The sequence below is a fragment of the Mastacembelus armatus genome, chromosome 19 (genome assembly GCF_900324485.2).
Source record: "Mastacembelus armatus chromosome 19, fMasArm1.2, whole genome shotgun sequence".
Taxonomy (NCBI): Eukaryota; Metazoa; Chordata; class Actinopteri; order Synbranchiformes; family Mastacembelidae; genus Mastacembelus; species Mastacembelus armatus.
Genome location: NC_046651.1, coordinates 13,281,531 through 13,301,696, shown reverse-complemented (window position 1 = coordinate 13,301,696; position 20,166 = coordinate 13,281,531). Strand labels below are relative to the sequence as shown.

General features: G+C 38.1%; 1 protein-coding gene across 3 annotated transcripts in view; it reads left to right on the top strand.

Moving 5' to 3' along the window:
• The window catches only part of LOC113135722 (calcium-activated potassium channel subunit alpha-1), a 66,860-nt gene that overhangs the window by 21,591 nt on the left and 25,103 nt on the right, over positions 1–20,166 (top strand). For all 3 annotated transcript variants that reach the window (XM_026315948.2, XM_026315949.1, XM_026315950.1), the window contains exons 3-18: positions 1,930–1,991; positions 5,804–5,897; positions 5,982–6,093; positions 10,432–10,507; positions 11,308–11,383; positions 11,560–11,730; positions 13,136–13,227; positions 16,878–16,988; positions 17,083–17,188; positions 17,317–17,399; positions 18,179–18,248; positions 18,392–18,547; positions 18,738–18,847; positions 18,966–19,034; positions 19,526–19,612; positions 19,708–19,784. In XM_026315948.2, coding sequence (XP_026171733.1) covers positions 1,930–1,991; positions 5,804–5,897; positions 5,982–6,093; positions 10,432–10,507; positions 11,308–11,383; positions 11,560–11,730; positions 13,136–13,227; positions 16,878–16,988; positions 17,083–17,188; positions 17,317–17,399; positions 18,179–18,248; positions 18,392–18,547; positions 18,738–18,847; positions 18,966–19,034; positions 19,526–19,612; positions 19,708–19,784 — 1,552 coding nt within the window. The remainder of the gene's footprint in view (positions 1–1,929; positions 1,992–5,803; positions 5,898–5,981; positions 6,094–10,431; positions 10,508–11,307; positions 11,384–11,559; positions 11,731–13,135; positions 13,228–16,877; positions 16,989–17,082; positions 17,189–17,316; positions 17,400–18,178; positions 18,249–18,391; positions 18,548–18,737; positions 18,848–18,965; positions 19,035–19,525; positions 19,613–19,707; positions 19,785–20,166) is intronic.

The window sequence follows — 20,166 nt, the reverse complement described above, 5'->3', positions numbered from 1 at the left end:
TCCTCTGCAGATGGCATTAGCATTTCTAGGGTTGCACCACCTTTGTTTCAAGCTGAATGAAATGGTCACAGACATAAAGAGATTTTCCTCTCTTTCAAAGAGGAGAGAGGTTGATTAAAAATGCATGCAGGTGTTTTTTGTCATTACAGGTCCATCAGGGGTTGCAGGTTGACAATACATTTTCACTTCATGGAAATGAATTAGGCCAAGCTCATTCATTATGGATACACACTGCTTTCTTGTTCAGATGGCTGTTGTGTCATTTTCAAAAAGATGAAAGTCAGCTAACCTGATAGTGTATTTCAGGTTGTAAAACATTAGTTCTTCTGTCTGGCAGAAGCCCCTCTCTTCTTATCTTCATCTTCCTGCATGGGTCAAGGCCTCCTCTATGTTAGCTCTGGCTTTTTTGTGAGAAAATGGGGACACACTTTTTTTTTTTTTTTTTTTTTCAAGAGAATTAATGAACCGCTGAGCTTTTTGACTTTTAAATGTCAACTGATGGATCCTGTTCAATTAACTTTGTTTAAATGATGAAACATCTAGGTCTTTTGTAATCCAAATGGTAGAAACTATGCTTTGTAACAGCTATGACGCAAAATGTGAAATATATAAGTTCATGAACTTTATGGTTTAGTTGCTTTTTAACCTGATTTGAAAGATGTATTTTCTACTTAGGTAACAGATATTTTGTACTTTGTCTTCTATTCCTGGTTCCCACTGACATTAGCATTGTCAGGTGAGAGCACAACTTGTAGGTAACACTAAGTGAAATGAAAGAGCGGTCATCACAAGCACAGAATATCTAGATAAGCCGATGTTCCTGTTTCTCATTTAGCTATTCGTATTTACATCAGAGTTTGATTTCCTGCGGCATTCGCAACAGTGATTAAGTTTCTCGCAAGATCTATCAGTGTCAGAGCTGTCACCTGACAACACTTGCTTTGTTCCCTAACACCTCTAGATCTCATGTTTATTACCCTGCAAGCTGCCTCCCAGTCCGCTCTGAGAGTCTGATGGCTCTCTGCAGGCTTCGGTTTATTTAGCAGCGTCTTCCCCCTGCAGAAAGGCAGAGTGAGCCGAGTGACAGAATAAAAGAGATGCCCTGGTTTTTATTATCAAGCTGCTCTGCTGTGGCCACCGAAGCTTTGTGCTCAGCTGAATCTTTCCTTGTTTGTGTTTGTGAAAGCTGAAACCATGTTCTGTCAGCTCGCCCACTCTCTCACTGCCTATTTACATGAACAAAGCACTTGTGTATTTATTTACACTGTCAGATATACAATAAGTGATGAATGTGATGGTGACACTGCTGTTCTAAATTCCGACTCTTTTGCTTTATGTAACACAATAAAGACAACCCGATGAGAAGTAATATGGTCTATAGTAGGTGTTCAACCTTAAGTCTTATTTCATTACATCTGTGCACATGATGTTTGAAGTTCTTACCTAAAAATAAGGAATACTCAATTATCCAAACCCTTGTAGATTCCTCGGGTAATTAATCAACTAATCCCTGTTTTTTTTTTAAATTTTTTTTTTTTAAAAACACCATGTAGTTATGTAGTAATAGGATTTTAAACTTTTAGAATTAGACTCTCTAGTCTCGCTGTACAACCTCTTTGTTTTTCATTTGTTTAACCTTTAAACATGCTTTTCTGTAGTTCTGTTTTACTCTACAGAAAAGGCATTATCATCCTCAAAAGTTAAATTAATGTAAGCTCCTGCTTATCCCCAAAATCCTCTTAAATTAGTGTTGTCTGCCACCTCAGTCAGAAGCATAAAGTCGGTGCCCTCCTTCCCTCATTTCCCATCCCAGAGCGTGAAAAGATTACACATCTGTTGTCTAGTACTTCTAAAGTAGTTTTCTGTGTGTTTTGAATAATTTAGTAGTGTCGTATTAACTTAAATGATCTTTTTCCCCCTTTTTTTCAGGTGGTGCTTGTATTTGCTCTCAGCATTGGAGCCCTTGTAATATACTTCATAGATTCCTCTGAGTAAGTATTTTTTAACTTATAAGTTAAATCATCATGCCTCATCATTTAAGCTGCACTGTCCTGTACTGTATGCCACACTTGAGCTCTGTTTTATGCTGTTCCAATGCAGAATAGTTCAACTTTTATAATACATCTCTTACACACTGAGCAATCTATGTACATAGTGTCCCTGTAGGTTAATGACCTTTCTTCAGTTATATAGGCTGTAGTAGTTTCTTGTGTGTTTCAAACATGTATGATTTAGATTAATTCCCACAGACTTCAGGCATTAACTGGATCCTGAATCCTTCTATAATGCCTGTACTAAAGTGCAGCCTAATGGCACAGAGTACTTCATGCTCTGTCCAGTACAGTATATTTTTGAACATTATGATTTGTTTTTATCCAGTCCCAGTAGAGGTAAACTGCTCTGGGCCTGTTGACCATCAGCCTGTGCCCACAGATAAAAAGTGCTCAATCCCTGTAATGAAAGGAGCAGAGTCTCAGACAGGCAGGAAAAACTAAAGTTCCTGTTCAAAACAATCACCATCACTCATCAAGCCAGGGGAAGTGGAAAAGCCTTTTAGTTCCATGTGTGACAGTACAGTGTTACTGCAGCCTGTGGTGTTTGGACAGGATGTGCCATTAAAACACAGGGGCAGAATGGACCAGGATAAAAGCTTTTATTAAGCCCAGAGGGAGTCCCTGCTGCCGCTAAGGCAGAAAAGAGAAAATGGCCTGTAAACTCACGTAATCTGACTCATGGTCCTGGAGGCAGGCATGCAGGTTGTTTGTTACTTCATAGGACCACATACAGCTGAGGGCTTGGTTTGCTCTGATGTGCTTTGCGAGCATGATCTCATTTCATTATGTGGACAAGCTCAGCTAGAGTTACATCCTCACCAGTGCCATCTGTGGCCTCCTGTTCTCAGAACTTGCTTGTACCAGCGCCTGATACTTTTTCACCTGATGAAGAATGACCTTCGGCCTCTATCTTTAAACAGCATTGTTAAGTGCACAATGAGGGATGCTGCTACAGCACCTGTTTGATAACTTATATTCATATCTGTCCCACGAGGCTCTTTGTCCCAGTTTTCTTTCAGTCTTATCCAGGTCTTATCCATTTCACACTGCTTTTTCACTACCTGTCAAACCAACAAGCCTGGTACTTTAAACCAAAGAACAGCCAGTTAGCTGCTTTCTTGTGTGTTTCTAAGTGGCAGCAGACTGTAACAGATACAGCCCTTCCTGTAATTAGTCCTGTGGGGCTGGCGAGGCTGACCTGGCTGGAAGTGAAACAGAGAGAGGCATCAACACAGCAGGCCCACTTAGATTCACTGAGAAGAGCTGCACAGTTGGGTCCCGAGAGAGTTTTACTTCATTAAACTTTAGTTGTCTCTTACTTTGGACACTGTGCTTCGATTTAGTGCCATATCATTTATAAATCCAGATGAAGAGAGAGAGAATGTGCCACATTGTTCTTTGTTTCATCAGTATTAAAGTAGAGCAGGGCATCAATCTCAGTAGTGAGAACTGAACTAACAGGTGTCCATGGTGCAGAGTAGGAAAAGCTGATGCTATGTGGACACCTGGCAACTACAAATATAATAACAACCCTCATTAAGCTAAAATTTTGTCTTCATCACTTTAAATTGTGAAATTTCCTGGTAAGTTTGAATTTAAACCCTCATTATTTTGGTCACTTTGAGTGCAGCAAGCTGTAAAAGTATTAACCTGTTATCCCCTAACACAGCTGATATGACTAACATGGATTCATACATCCACATGAAACAGAGGAACATTATCCATTATTTAGACTTATGTTTTAGTGACACTTTAAATCTGGATCTTTATCATATAGAAAAATTGTCTTTAGCAAAACTTTCTTATATTTTTCAAAAAGAATAAAAGAATTATGTTGTTGTGAGTTAGAATGGAACATTTGAATTGTGTGATTAAAGCTTCTGTGCATCATTTGTTTACGGTTGTAAACTCTCAAATGAGTTACTGTCATCAGAGAACAGGTCCTGTCTGGTCTGATCCTGAACTGAATGAGGAAAAGAGAGACCAGGACTCCTGTGGACAGGGATGGTTTGGGATCTATAACAGGCTTAGTCCTCTTCCAGACCAGATCTGCGGGAACTTAATTATTTAGCACTCCAGGTCTACCTACACTATATGGTCTGTCACCCTACTATGGCAGGGATTTGCTGGGCTGACGTGTCTTTAGTGTGACTGAGGGAAGCACTAACATGTTAAGACCAGTCTTAGTGGTGCCAGGAAGAAAAAGTTAGTTTTTTTTAACCTTTGTTGTAATTTGTAGGTAAAACTAAACTGTGCAGATGCAAATCCATCCGTCCATCCAAATGCAACAGTGCAACAAATCCAGTTCGTTTTTGAGAGTCACAGTAATGCAGTAGGTGCACTAATGTACTGTCTGCTAGTGAGGATTTCTATAAATACTGCTTCAATTAGAAACTTGGAGGAGAGGGGATGGTTTTATGAAGCTGTCTGCTTCATCACATCAGCAGCCTCTTCATTATGAGTATGACTGCCCTGACTTGATCATCAAGCAGGTTGGTGATATCAGATCGTTTCAGTTTAATCTCCGAGGTATTTTAATGTCACCCTATGAACTCTGTGAGGACAGTATTTTGTCAAAGGGAGATTTTTTTTTTTTTTTTTACATAACAAAAGCACTTTGCTTTAATCTGAGTGGTATTAAACAGCACGGGGGTGATTGTAGCTGTTGAGGGATGTGGTGTGTGTTAGTGAAGCTTGTGAATGTGAGTATAGAGATCCTGCAGGGGGAGGGCTAACGAAGAAGCATGAAAAACACACTAACCAAATATATATAAATGTGTGTGCGTGCGTGCGTGCGTGCGTGCGTGCGTGCGTGCGTGTGTGTGTGTTTTGCAGTATACTATATAAAACCTAGGAAAAGAGTAAAACTCACATTGGAATCAGCAATGAACTAATGGCTAACAGAATTAAACTGTTTCCACCATAAGAAGTTTTTGTTGCCTTTGTATTAATTTTAGTAATTTATTCATTTAGCTGATATATTAATAAAACTTCTGTCACCACATTGTCAAGCTTTGAATGTGCAGTAAACCTGTGTTTTCAGTGTAGGAGTAAATATTTTGAGAGGATTGTTTTTTTTTTTTTTTTTTTTTTTTTTTTTTTTAATATTTCAAGTCATGAATATTATTACAGCATCATACTAACCTAATACATTTACTTGGTGAATTATTTCTCTTTATTTGAATTCTTAGTGCCAGATACGAGCTTTTTGAGGGTGAGACTTCACTACATTGCTAGCATTTGCTATGGCTGCCTGATTTCATAAAAGAAGACATGTACCCTGCATGCATTTAACCCTTAAACTACTGCTTTTGTTTTGCATTTCCATCATGTTTGACTGAATATGTATCTGAAATGTTGTCCATGAGATGGGAAATGCAAGCCTGGAAGAAAAACAGCACAATTTGTATTATGAATCAGTGCACTTGGAATATGATATATTCCTTAGACATATTGCTTTGCAGTTATTTAAGGGTTAATCAGGTATATCAACAAGTTATTGCTTGTCTGACAATAAATGCATGTAATTTCTCAACAGAAAAAAAACATCATTGGAAAATATCAGTTATTGCACTTTTTTTGAACAGTTGTGTTCAGCTTCTTATGAAAATTTTAAAAAGCATTTTCAGGAAAAGAAGAATGCATCTTTTCTGCTTTTTTCATGAAATGTTATTGTTGTATATCCAGTTTTCTCAGTTGTCAGTTGACCTTGAACATTAACTTGCTTCGTTTCTGTCCCTGTTTAATAGTCCTATTGAGACCTGTAAGAACTTCTACAAAGACTTCACGTTGCAGATTGACATGGCATTCAACGTGTTCTTCCTTCTGTACTTCGGGCTCCGTGTAAGTATAACTTAGGTTGTTGATTTTCGCTCTGATCCGTGCACCTCAATGCTGTGACTCATATTTAACCCTTCATGTCCACAGTTTATTGCTGCCAATGACAAGCTGTGGTTCTGGCTGGAGGTGAACTCTGTGGTGGACTTCTTCACGGTTCCTCCGGTGTTTGTGTCAGTGTACCTGAACAGGAGCTGGCTCGGTAAGGATGTTTACTTCACTCACACAGGCAGATTAACTGACCAAGTGTACAGTGGCTCTTTTGAGCTTTCCGATCAGCCTGTGGTGCCACCCAGTGGGTTTACTGTGTGTAACCAAATGCACCAAATAATCTCTAAAGCTGCAAAAAGATGTTTTTTCGTTATCTACATATTTACGTAGGCACAACTACAATATTAGTGGGTTTTGTCATGAAATTAACTTTTATAATGGGACATTGTATGTCCTGCATGAAAAGTCTGGATGGTCATCCTCACTGTTGCTGTAGAAACAGTAGCTGCAGTATAGCACAGCATGACAACTGAATAGCATGATGACTCAAAAGCTTTACGAGCTTTAGTCATCAAACTAATATTTGTGTGTATAACAGCACTAGCAAGAGTTGTGTTGCAGCTGTTAGTGTGCCATTTAAAAGGCATCTCTGAAAGTAATTTTCCATGTCTTTGACCATTGGTTGTGAGATACATTGTTGGTGCTGCAGTTGTTTTTCACACAGCCTTCCCTCCTCCTACAGAGCTCTGCAGCACACCTTCACTAACACTAACATTTGAGTGAAATCACACTCTGATTGAAAAGTACATGAATAGATGAATAAGTTAATAGGCTTTGTTGGGGGCTTGAGCTCTAGAATAGAAGTCAATCTGCTAAATGTGTGAAGCTCATCACTTGGAGAGTTCTGTGAGGAATTACAGGATTAAGGGGGATCTTTTTTTTTTTTTTTTTTTATTAGAAGTTTCATTAGCTGCTTTTTCTTCTTCTGTCGGCGGAAGAACAAACCTTGGCGTGTAGCTAACACCAGCACCTCTTACAGCAATGAACACTCTCTCTTTAGAATCAATATGACAGCTTAATACGTACAGTTGCATAATGTGCATGTGTGTTTTCTCTGAGCTGATATGCTTTGACTTGTAGTATGAAAATAACAAAAGGAGAAGGTAGAGTTGGTTGCTGGTGCCATCTAGAGGACATAACCTGAGTATGGCTGTCATTTGAGTTAGTAGAATTTCCTTTACGCAGATTTACCATCATCATACATGTTGTAGATTTATGCAGCACTATAGAGTATCCGTGTAATTGTTGTATGTGTTGTGTTGCCTTAATTATTATTCTGATAGTAACTGGGGCAAGAAACAGTGTTTGCTGAATGGCTCTTCATCTCTGCTGTTGTCTGTGGCAACAATGGCTATCTTAGAAGTAAAATGAGCTTGGAGTTTATTCAAAACAAAGTACCAACCCACATCAGTTATTTTAGACGGATATTCACATAATTGCATTCAGGCAACATCTTATTTTCCGGAGATGTACTTCTAAATTCTTTAGTTATTGTTTGTTGTGCTGATTGTTTTGATTGAAATCCTGTTGTTGCTGCAACCATCCTGTTGTAATTGTTTGTGTAGGTGTTGCTCATTTTGCTCTCTGCGCAGCCATGCATGACTCTCACTGCTCTCATTTACTGTGCAGTCCTCCTCCTATTTACTGTGCTTCACAATTTCAAACAAACCATTTCCTCTCATATCCCAGAGGCTGAGACAAGATGTTTTCCTGCAGATAGTTTGTATACTGAAAACAAGTTTACATTCTGTAATGCCCCAGTAGGAAAAGCACAGGAGCTAAATTAATTTGGCTTTGTATCCAAATTGAAACATTTTTCAGTAAAATTGGGGGGAAAAAAATTCTCAGACATAATTCAGGTAAATATGGTCAGTGAGCAATTAGTGGTGAAGGATTAGTGCCTGATTTAGTGTTTAGTTAAACTGAGGTTAAACAGGTGAAGAGGGTCAAAACCAGCTCAGCAGCATCTGCTTGCAGCTGTCGAACTCCTACTTCTGATCAACGCTGCATTTTCCACAGGGCACTCAGCCAAACTGCCAATCCTCCTATCTGAACAGTTTGGCACAAATACACAAAATATGCTCTAATACTAAGACGCTAGCTGATGCATGAACAGCTCGTGGGTGTGAGCATGGCACAAGCAGCGGTAAATAAACACGGGAGTAGTTACTCCCACAACACCCGAACAAAACTTCTTAAATTTACTATGGTCACTAAATGTTGTCCATTTTTTTCAGACTATTCTCCAGTCATTGCTTTTGCCTGTAGAAATACTTAATAGGTTTAAAAATGTTGAAACTCTCTAAGAAGGAAGTCTTATCCTTTCTGAACTTGTCAGTTGACAGCACTTCATTTTAAATAGACGGCATTTGAAACCTCTACACACTAACACAACATTTAGACTATTCATTGTTTGTGTCAAACTGGGAGCATGTTTTATTTTGCTAACAGGAGTGACACATATTCCAAGTTTTAAATTACATGTTAGATTGAATGGACTGCAAAGCTCCTGTGTTTTTCATGCTCTGCAGTTTTTTGTTTTGTTTTTTTAACATCAGCTACAATAGCAGTTATTACTTCTGCTGTGATTAATTTAAGGATTATTGCAGAATCACTAAATCCATAGAAAAACACAATGGTTGCCAAAGCTTCCCTTTTACACAGTTTGACTGGCTGTTCACGTGACTTGTTTTCTGGTGTATAAATGGGAGAAAAAGATACACACTGTTCTTGTGTAAGATTAAGAGAATGAAATTTGGTTTATCAGGAGTGAGGTTATAGGCATGTAGGTTACATTGTGAAGCCAGCTGATGGACAGACTGAGTGTCTGGCCTCTTCCTTTCCCTGGATGAATCCTAAAGGAGCTTACACTCTAATATCCTGATGGGAAAAGGGTTTGCTTTAAGCTCGCCGCACCACCCGATTGCCACAAGGATGCTATGAAAGTCTGATGAGTCATATTGAAGCCAACCTGCTGGGTGTGAATATCATGAAAGCATTTAATTGTTTTTGTTGTTTTTTGGACATGGATCATATTTTTTTTTTATTTATTTTTTGCATATCTTCAATGGTGGATGCTGAGTAGTTAAATCGTGGAGGTGAAGAATATTTTGGATTTTACATTTGAAACATTCACCAGTAATTTTCAGACATGATTCCCACTAAAATGTTAGTGTACAGGGGACCTGATGGATACACACACACTCAGACAATTTCTGACACACGAAGACGCAAGAAATCGACTGGGGAGCTCTTCCAGAATGGTTACAGGGTCAGGATGGGCCACGGGCAGGTCAGCGACAAAGAGGACCGGGACAGTGTCTGCTACAGTTTTGGTGCATGCCTCCATGTAATCTCCTACTGGGGTAAGACCTGCAGGATGTGGCTATGAGGGGGAATCTCAGCCCGGAACTCTTTGGTGTCTGTGTGTCAGCTGGAGCAGATTCAGGTTCAGGATTTGCTTTGTATTATGCTGCCCATCTGGCAAACGCTTGCTTAAAATCAAAAACAAGCTTTGGCGAGGCACACCACAGTTCACGTCATTAACCACAGTGCATGGTAGAAAATATTATTTATTTATATTTTTCTTTGTGGAATGATTGCCTGTGGTATCTTTGATTCATGTTGTTTAGCATTTGCACAAATCTATTGCAGCAGGGAAATTTGTCTTGCTGATAAATGCATGTAGAGATGGATTTTACTGACTGCTCACTCTGGCCGAGGAGGTTTCTAATTGTTTATGCAGCAGTGACACTGTGGTGGGTACAGCTTTTTTTCAGACTTGAGCTGGATTTATGAATCATTTGGGGTGGGGTGTTCCTTTTAACAGGTAGTTTACAGCAGTGTACCTAAAGGACGAAACACAAGAAAACAGGTTGTTTTGCTTTTGTGGGAAATGTAGTGATTTATGTTTAGCATATAAGCTGTTTGAAAAGCGATGGCTGAAAGCTGGGGCTGTGATGTAACATACGGTAACCATGGCCAGGGGCTCATACTAGAGCTGACACTGCTGATTATCAGTATTATGATGTCCTTGAATCCTTGGCAACAGGCACAGGCTCCATTTTTTTTCTTCCCATAAATACTCTCAAATTTAGGATTTGACGTCACACCTGGTTACTTATTCGGTCCTGCGTGACAACGTCCACCTGCTTTTACCCTAATCCAGGTTTTCAACTCTTCTATATTCCAGGGTGTTATGAGTTGATGACGAGATATTGAGATGGTAGCGCTTATCTTTCTAGCATATTCCAAAATGCTTCCTACTTCCTTTAACTAGTGTTTTCTTTTATAATAAGTCTTTATTTTGTATTGCTTGATTTTTTTTTTTTTAAACGTTTTTTTAATCAATATAAATCCAAAGAAGCTGATAAACATGGAGGAAAGTATGAAAGGTATGCTGTTCTTGTTAAACAACTGTTAAGAGTAGTTGATGCTGTCTGAATTGTTCATATATGGTAATTTCTTTATGGTCTTTTTTTCCCCACAGGCTTGAGGTTTTTAAGGGCCCTAAGATTGATACAGTTCTCAGAAATTTTACAGTTTTTGAATATACTAAAGACAAGGTAAGTGTACGGATATTTTATCTCACTTTGTCGGTGTGGCACACTGTAACGTTTGTGGCAACATGAAAGAGGGCAGTGACTCATTTTGTGGCTCTAGACATACGCATGGTTCAAGTTTAATTTGAAGGGGAGATTTATCTCTATTTGCTTGTGGAAAATTCAATCACAGTATGAAAACTTTAATTTGACGAGGATTCAGTGATTTGTAAATCAGTAATGTGCTGTAGCTGTCGTGCACACATACATGCCACCTTGAATGCAATAGCTTTCTGTTTCTTTCCATGCTGCTCAGAATTAAAGCTTTTGCACAGATGTCATGAAGAGCTTAGTGTGACAAAATGCTTTAGAATAATCTCCTCACTCATTCATTTAAATGAAGGTAAAGACAGAACACACAAGGTTATACAGGGACTTCTCCCATAATGAGACACATGTACTGCGTTTCATAAAGGAATCCTAAATACATAGTGCACGGGTGAATGGGATTATATTCATACTACTTCATATTTTATTGGCATGTGATAATGTAATTTTTGTAGAAATTAAATATAAATTGTGAAATGCATATTTAGAAACAAATAGATTTATGTGTTTCTTTGTCCTTTTATAACTAGTCACAGTACAAACATGCATTGCACTGTAATTCGTTGATGCTGCATTATGTTATAACACATGATGATGCATTTTAGAGCATGTGTTTTATAATCTAATAACTTGTTTTGATGTCTTGGACTATATATTTTTCTGGGACCGGTGCAACAACCCAAACATTGCTTTCTGGCTCTTCTTTATCTAAATAGCAACTCAATAAAGCTGGTGAACTTGTGTTCAATCTTCATAAGCACATGGCTAACTGCAGCAGGCTTCATTCATCTGGTAAGTTAGAGACCTAATTACATTAAGGTTTGCTAGAGCCATTTGGCACTTTAAAAAAAAAAAAAAAAAATACACTCAGCGTATTCTGCTCTATATATACTGTATTTATAGAACAAACCAAAAAACTTAATACACATTTTTGTTCATTGTTGTTTAAATCTCAACCTTTGTTCCAGGTGGAAAACTCAGGGGATCCTTGGGAAAACTTCCAAAATTCCCAGGCACTTTCATATTGGGAATGTGTCTACTTACTCATGGTTACTATGTCCACTGTTGGCTATGGAGACGTTTATGCAAAAACCACGCTGGGCCGCCTGTTTATGGTCTTCTTCATCCTTGGTGGCTTGGTAAAAATCCCTCTCAATCCTTATTCCTGCTTTAAATCCTCCATGCAACCAATCCTCATGTCCTACCAGGTGTTAAGAAAGGACAGTCTCCACTCAGGATACCCTTCACCTGTTGTTTACAGTGAGGTGTATTTGTGGCACACCACTTCACCACAGTATGTTGCATGTAATGTATGAGTTGTCTACAGTATTGCAGCTTTTATTTATTCACATATACTGGTGAAGATCTGTTTTGTTATTCATTTGTAAGTGATGGAGAATGAGCATTTTTGCATCTGTTATTAATTGTAATAGGACTGCGGTTTCAGGTGGCTCCACCCTGCTGGCTTCCCTCTCTCTTTCCAACAAACACAATGATACAAGGATGATTTATTTTAGCCCGGTTTTATGGATGTACAGACATTATCTCCAGCATAAGCAATTTAGACTTGTTTTGCAGAATAAAACGGATAAAGATTTTCTAGAACAAAAAGGTGAAAATGAGGAAAAAAAAACATTTAAGAGAAAACATCCTTTCTGGGATTTAGCCAAAGATGGACAGTGAGGACAGTGATCCAGATCATAAAGTGGATTAAACATACACTAATCCAGTAAAAGTGTTGAGTATAAATGTGGTGCCAGTTTCGTTTATCTCTCTTTTTAAAGCCACAGTGAACTTTCTTTGATTAACAGAAATACATTGGAAATCAATAAAGGTTCAGGCTCAGTGAATAATGAATGTAATATTTGTGGAGTCAGGACAGAAGAGAGAGTCAGTACAATGTTGTTCTTTGCAGCCAAACATTGTTTGAACCCACAAATTCTAGTGGAAATTTAACAGTAATGTTATTCTCTAAACCATCAATGGCAACTGTAATAAATACATATTGTGGCAATTTGAATGCAATTGGCACAATAAGAATAAATAAATTCTTGACTTCCTTGCAGCAACATAGACGTCAGAATTGAGTTGTCTTTCATCCATGTGGCTGTGCTGTCCAAATCATCCCAATGCGTGTGTTTGTTGGACGAAACATGGCACATAAGGTTTTTTTTCTCCCTTGAGTTTATAACTTTTATTTTTCTACCACAGATCAACACACTGCTCCTCAACTGCCACTTTTCTCCTTTATTCTGCTTTTCTTCCAATATCCGTAAATATTGGCCTTATAATTTCCTTTTTCATTTCCATGCCACTTCTCAATATTTGGAACGTGACTAATAAAACGTCAGGCTACATTCAGTCAATTATGACTAATTTGAATAAACATTTCTTATTTTCTGTCTACTGTAAGATAACTCCTGCACATACAGTAGGGTTCCTCTTTCGGTCTTGACAGATTTCTTTAAGGTGAAAATAGAGGTCCTTCTCTTCTTTGCCTATCTTTTTTTTAGTCTCTTCTTCTGTCTCCTATCTTCTCCTTAGGCCATGTTTGCGAGCTACGTCCCTGAAATCATAGAGTTAATAGGAAACCGCAAGAAATATGGTGGTTCCTATAGTGCGGTTAATGGGAGAAAGTAAGTATTCAAGGAGGCTCTACTGCCTCCACCGCAGTAGAACCTTCTCTGCATGCCCTTTTCTTTTTCTTTTTCATGCATGTAGGCCATGTTTGCTCGCTACGTGCCAGAAATTGCTGCTCTCATCCTTAATCGGAAGAAATATGGAGGGAGTTATAACTCGACCAGAGGCAGAAAGTAAGTCAAACAAATGAAAAAACAGCAAACCTTTAATGGTGTGGTTTTGTGTGACTCAAGTGGCCATGTTCTCTTAAAGAGGTGGCCGATTGTTGCTTAAAACAGACTTCATGAAACTGTCATTAGAGATGTAATGATCTCAGTTAGCACTAAAGTCACACTGTGACTGAAGAACTTGGCCATGATTCATGTGTAAAGTTTACTGTACTGTGTTGCTGCTGCTTTTTTTGTGTGTGCAAGATGTCATCACTGCTTGCCATGAAAATGAATGTCTGCTTTTACGCTGTAAAAACATCATCTTAACAAATTATTTTCTCTTCTAAATTCTAAAATGATTATTTTCAGAAAACAAGTGCAGAAATCTACTTTCTATTTTCAAATTGTACCTAAAATTTGCAGAAACTAGTATCAGTACCAGGTTCTGGAGGTTTCTTGTTACATTATTTATAGTATTTTGAAGTACTTTTACTGACAGAAATTTTTGTTTTATTTTTATTTTTTTACTGATTTTGTAAAAATTGGACCTTAAGAGCTCAAAAACTGACAAAAATGACTTGGTAGGATTGATGTTTTTGCAGTGTGGTCCTATACATGTATACTGTCATGCTTAAAGATGGCACATGGAGGAATTTCTCAGTGTGGTATAAACTGATTACTCATTGTTAGACTTGGAAATAATAAAGTTTCCTTGGTGGCACTGGTGCAGCCAACCTTTTAGCCTGTCTGAGCCCAATCTCGCAACCAATCCCAGGAAAAAAAAGGGGGCAGGTTTTCGATTCTGATTGGTCTGATCCTGTGACACCAGTGTGCCATATTAAAAGACAATGCGACCTGAAGGGACCAGTCAAACACGGTGCGAAGACAAAGAGAAGTAAAATAAACCCATAGGAAGTTGTTTCGTTCCCGTCTCCCCGACCCCTGATAGCGTTGTCATTAGACTCGGAGCGAACCGAACTGGCCCAGTTCCCGTGGCTGAGGTATGACATGACCACATGGGCGGTGACTGCGTTTGTTGTCGGCCTGTTTGTTGCCTGAACTGAAACAATTGACGAAACATGTCGCGACAGGTGTGTGACCACCAGTGTTAACCTGCAAGGCACGTTTTTATTTCTGTTTGCAGTCAATTACAAAATTATCAGTGCGCATGAGAAATGCCAAAGAGGTGGCATAGACAGTGTATTCATGTTAATGTGCTTGGTGCACTTAAATTTGCGCTAGTGCACCTAATTGGAAAAATTAGGCGCACCTGTGCAGCCAAACCAAAAAGCTAGTCTGGAGCCCTGACCGGAGCCCTGACCAGGCCACTGAGACTGAAAAACGGACTCAATTCCTCAGCCCCTAGTTCGTGACCTGTTTATTCAATATTTATTTATTATATTTTTATTCAATATTTATTCCACAGTGAGAAAATCCCATATGCTTTGTGATGTTATTTGTGTTGTGTGTTTGTAAATCAAGTGTTTGCACTCATTCATACAGTTTAATGAACACACCTCGCACTTTCTAAGCCCCCATTTATATATCGCATAAATTCCTGTTCTAAACAAAATAAAACAAATGTCAGATCAATGCAAAGTGAGGACTGTTAGATGGCCAGTCAAAGCCTGGTTGTGTCCACAGGTGCTGCAGGCTTTGTTCTTTTGGTAGTCTCTAGATTATTGTAAACTGTCATAACACGACCCTTGAGTTAACACTCCCACTGTCAAACCAGATTAGACGCAACAGAACTTTTAATGTGAAAATCCCAAGCCGCATCTGTTTGGATTTTCTTTCAAAGACGGAAGAAAATTAATCACAAAATTCAGCTCTACCCATTCAGAACTGAGATTCAAATTAAAAGAAGACAAAGCCTATTTTGTCAAATTCATATATAGTTATGAAAAAAATGCATTTTTCCTTATTCATTTTGTGTTTTAAAGTAAAAATTAGGAAAAAATATGTTTTTTTTTTTGTTTTTTTTTTAATCCAGTTTCCCATTTTCCAAGATGGATTTGGACTGAACAGGATTGTACAAGGATTTTATAGACAGAGCCCCTTTTTACCCTCGTTCCAGCTCTTACATCCAGTCCTGTATGCCACCGCTTGCTTCTTGCTGATTTTTGGAAACTTTTTCTTTTACACCCTGCTTTGCTTGTCTGTTTTCTGCGCTTTGCTTCTGAACATTCTTGGCCTTTATCTTCAGTCTAAACTACACCCTCAGGACTAAATAAACTCTCTTGACTTTAAATTAAAAAAGTATAAATAAATAGTTTGCCATTCGGGGATATGTCTCTCTTGATGAAAGTTGATGAAAATATTGCCTCCTCGCTCTGAATGCACTGATATTGTCAATCTTAGTCCCAAAATGTCAAACTATTCCTTTAACGTATAGACATTCAAAGTCTGCCAGATGCCTCCGAAACAAAATCCAGCTTATAGTAAGCATGCTTTTATCTGTAGTTGCTTAGTTGTGTAGAACAGACTTGGTTTGGGAAAGTTTCCTAAACCAAATTGCTGCTTCTGTTGTTTGGGTAGTTTGGTAGAAAACTCACTATTACAGCTTTTTAAGTCATTCTTGTGCATTTGTAAGATTTTGTATTTCTATATTTTTTTTTTATTAAAGTTAAAATAAAGTTAACATAAATGATCTTAGTTATATGAGCTGAAGCAAATGAAGCTTGTTTGTGTTTTTGTGTTGGTTGTGGTCAACACAATGGCAAGAAAAGTAGCTACACTTCACCCACAGCCAACAGCTTTGTCACATTTTTAAAAAAATGCTATTATTTCCTTAGTATGATTTAACCTTCACCTCCCTACATATTTATTTGTAATGTGTACTATTGGCGTTCTTATTTTTCTAATTCCTCCTGTCTTATTCTTCTTTTATCTTTTATTTGTTCTTACCTGCAATTTTAATAACATCTTAACTTGGAACAAGAGCTGCAAATAGCAGACTGATTCATTTATTGTACAACCATGAAGAGATCGTGAGATTTCTTAGGCAGCAGCACGTTCAAATGAAATGTTCATTAGAGTAAACATCTGAAATTATTTACTAAATAATTTAAAGATAAGAAGCAGGTGGGGAAAATCCTAAACTAGGTCCTCACATAAAGGAGCTATGATACGTAGGAATAGGGCAGCACTGTGTACTCATTTCATAATCTCCATCTAAGTAAACTCTGATCCTTTTTAATCTGATATTGAAATCCACAGTGCTCTCTGACCTCCTCATTCAGTCCTCACTCATCACACAGGGGACATCAAACCATCCTTCTGTTACTCAGTTTTTGTTTCCACACAGATTTCACATCATTTGGCTGAATAAAACAGCACTGATTATTTTTGTTTTATTTATTTATTATTTATGTCTGTTACTAGCCTCTCATCTCAGATTTACCTTTTGATTCCAGGACAAAGATAAAGACAAAACAGTTATGTGTGTTTTGTGTTTGACTTTTAGCTTCATTATTCTTCTTTACCTTGTTCTCTAGGCACATCGTGGTCTGTGGTCATATAACACTTGAGAGTGTGTCCAATTTTCTAAAAGACTTCCTACACAAGGACAGGGATGATGTCAATGTAGAAATTGTTTTTCTCCATAAGTAAGTACAAAACATTTGTGTTCCTGGAGAAAAAAAATCAATAGAAATATGTTTCCTCCTCAGATTTAAAGATTTCAATTTTTTTTTCTCTTAGTATTTCCCCTAATCTTGAGCTGGAAGCCTTGTTCAAGCGTCACTTCACTCAGGTGGAGTTTTACCAAGGGTCCGTCCTAAATCCACACGACCTGGCCAGAGTCAAGGTAGATACTGAATATTTCTTCATCTGCTCTGCAGGAAACTGTGCTGTTCAGCCATCTTTAATCTGTATATACATATAACAGTGTTGGTTACTGTGTGATATTGGGTAACTCCATGGATTTGCTTCCAGATTGAATCCGCCGACGCCTGTTTGATCTTAGCCAACAAATACTGTGCAGATCCTGATGCTGAGGATGCATCCAACATCATGAGGTAAACAAACTGGAGCAGCTTCACCAATATTTGGTTTTATTTTTATTTTTTTCCCCTGTAGTAAATTAGGTTTCATTAACTTACAGCTTTGGAGAAAAATGCTTATTATTGTAAACAATTTCATCCGGGAAAACTGAAGTTATTTAATATGTGAGAGTACGAGCACTTAATGTGGGAAATTTGGGGGAAGAATAACACCTGCAGCAAAATTTGTTTGACATGTGCTACTACTGTGCTAGTACTTTGTTGGCTTTATGTTGTACCACAAACTAATAATGTGGAATTTCTAAAAATGCTAAATTAATCAGGACGAAAGCTGGTAAACAAAACATTGGCTGATAAAGACTGAAACAGCATGTCTTCTTTGACTGCTGACAGGTATATATGAAATACTGCCAAATGTTCATGCCTCAAACAGTGAATTCCAGTGTTTGGCATCAGTTCTTCCTGGAGTCAAAACGTGTGTGTAAGCGAGCGTGTCGGAGCTGGCTCTCACTACAAACAAACACTCTCAGCATGACCAAACTCCTGGTGCTCACTTTCCCTTTTGGAAAATGATCAAGAGCTGACAGAGAGAACATGAATATATTACGTGTATTAATTAAACCAAATTCTATCGTCTTTATATGTCGCTGTAAATGCAAACTGCCAGCTATATCATAGCAATCATTTTTTGTAATAGAAAATGCTGTTTTAAAGGTCCTTACTATCAGGAAGAAGTAGATATTGATAGGTAAAGCTTTGTTTTGTCTTCTGATTTCTTTTTTGTGCTATATCAGGGTAATATCGATCAAGAACTACCATCCAAAGATTAGAATAATCACTCAAATGTTGCAGTACCACAATAAGGTTAGTATGTTCTATTATTTTTCACATAAGTTATTTCTTCTGCAGGTTTTTAGAGACCATTAAATTTTTATTGTTGTATTTTAGCATTTTAATATAGGTATTTATGTTTCGATTATTTTGTAATTTTGTATTCCTTTCCTAAGGCCCACCTTTTGAACATCCCAAGCTGGAACTGGAAGGAGGGAGATGATGCCATTTGCCTTGCAGAGCTGAAGCTCGGCTTCATTGCCCAGAGCTGCCTGGCTCAGGGCCTCTCCACCATGCTGGCCAACCTTTTCTCCATGAGGTCCTTCATAAAGGTAGCCACAATCGAGATTCATCCATCTGTGCTCATGGGATTACGTTCAAAACACATTTGGCCATAAACATAGTCTGAATAGTTAAGGATTATATGAGATGGGGCCTACCTGTAGCATCTGGGGAGTGTGTGGTTATGAACTTCTAAAGTAAATAAACAAACTACTGTATTTTTTTGTTCGTCTGTTGTAGATTGAGGAAGACACATGGCAGAAGTATTACTTAGAAGGAGTAGCCAATGAGATGTACACCGAGTACCTGTCGAGTGCCTTTGTGGGTTTGTCCTTCCCTGTAATTTGCGAGTAAGTATACTGAAACATCAACTTATCTACAGTAATTAATATTTTAACTACTGGATTTTTTATTTGACCGTCACTCACTCAAAATTACTCTAATTATATTCATTATTCTCTGTTTCAGACTCTGCTATGTGAAGTTGAAGCTATTGTTGATAGCTATAGAGTACAAGTCTGATCAAAGGGAAAGTAGGTAAGTGAATGTGGCAACTGGATTGTTAGGAGTCATTAAAATTCATGGATGCAAGAACTTGAATAACCAGGTGTGTTTGTTGTCATTATTTGCTTTCAGTGATGAAGCCCATTCGAATCAGTTTCTCTGTTTGAGTGCAAACACAAGGCACTTTACAAAATGGGCTAAATTAGTGTCTAAATTGTTTTGTTCCCAGACAGCATAGGGTGGTATGATAACATTCTGACAGCTTAATAGGGGGGGTAGTTGGTTTCTATAGGCACAGCTGATCCTTTGTTTTAGTGTAATCCATTGATGCTCAGTTTATACCATTAGCAGTGTCACTGCTATCTACTTCCATCAATTTAATTCAATAAGCAGAGGCGGTTCTGCCAAATGACTTGCAAAAACTAATCCTGCCAGCATGTGCCACTGAGACTGATTAGTGCAGTCTTGCAAATTTTGTGATATAACTTTCTGCTGTGACATCTTTGGTGTATAAATCCTCACAGCACCCTGATAAACCCTGGCAACCACGTTAAAATGCAGGAGGGAACTTTGGGCTTCTTCATTGCCAGTGATGCCAAAGAAGTGAAGAGGTAATGAATGGGACCTAAGATTGAAGTGTTGAAAAGTAAAGTTTCTCCCCTGATAGAGGCTCTGTCAGGTTTATCTTGTTTTTTTTTTTCCACAGGGCGCTCTTTTACTGTAAAGCCTGCCATGATGATATCACCGACCCTAAAAGGATAAAGAAATGTGGATGCAAGAAATGTAAGCCAACACATATAAACATGCCATCTGTGTTTGTTTGACTTCAGACTAAAGTGAAACAGGACAAGAGCGTTGGTATAGTGGTGTGTATTTACGTCCACTGGCTTGTGTTCTTGCATTAATTATGCATATCATGAAGCCCTGTAACTTGTGCATGAATAAAGTTCATGGAATTTCTTTCCACAGCCAGAACAAACAGGTGCACTCCACATTTTACTTGTAAAACTACATTTCTGGGCCCCCATTAAAGAGTCAGTTCTCCCAAATCATAAGCACAGCTTTTCAATGGTGTGTATATATACGTATATACCTCTGATTGATTGTTTTTAATTGTCATGCCACCATTCCAAATTATAGATTTATTCAGCATATACAATGTTCT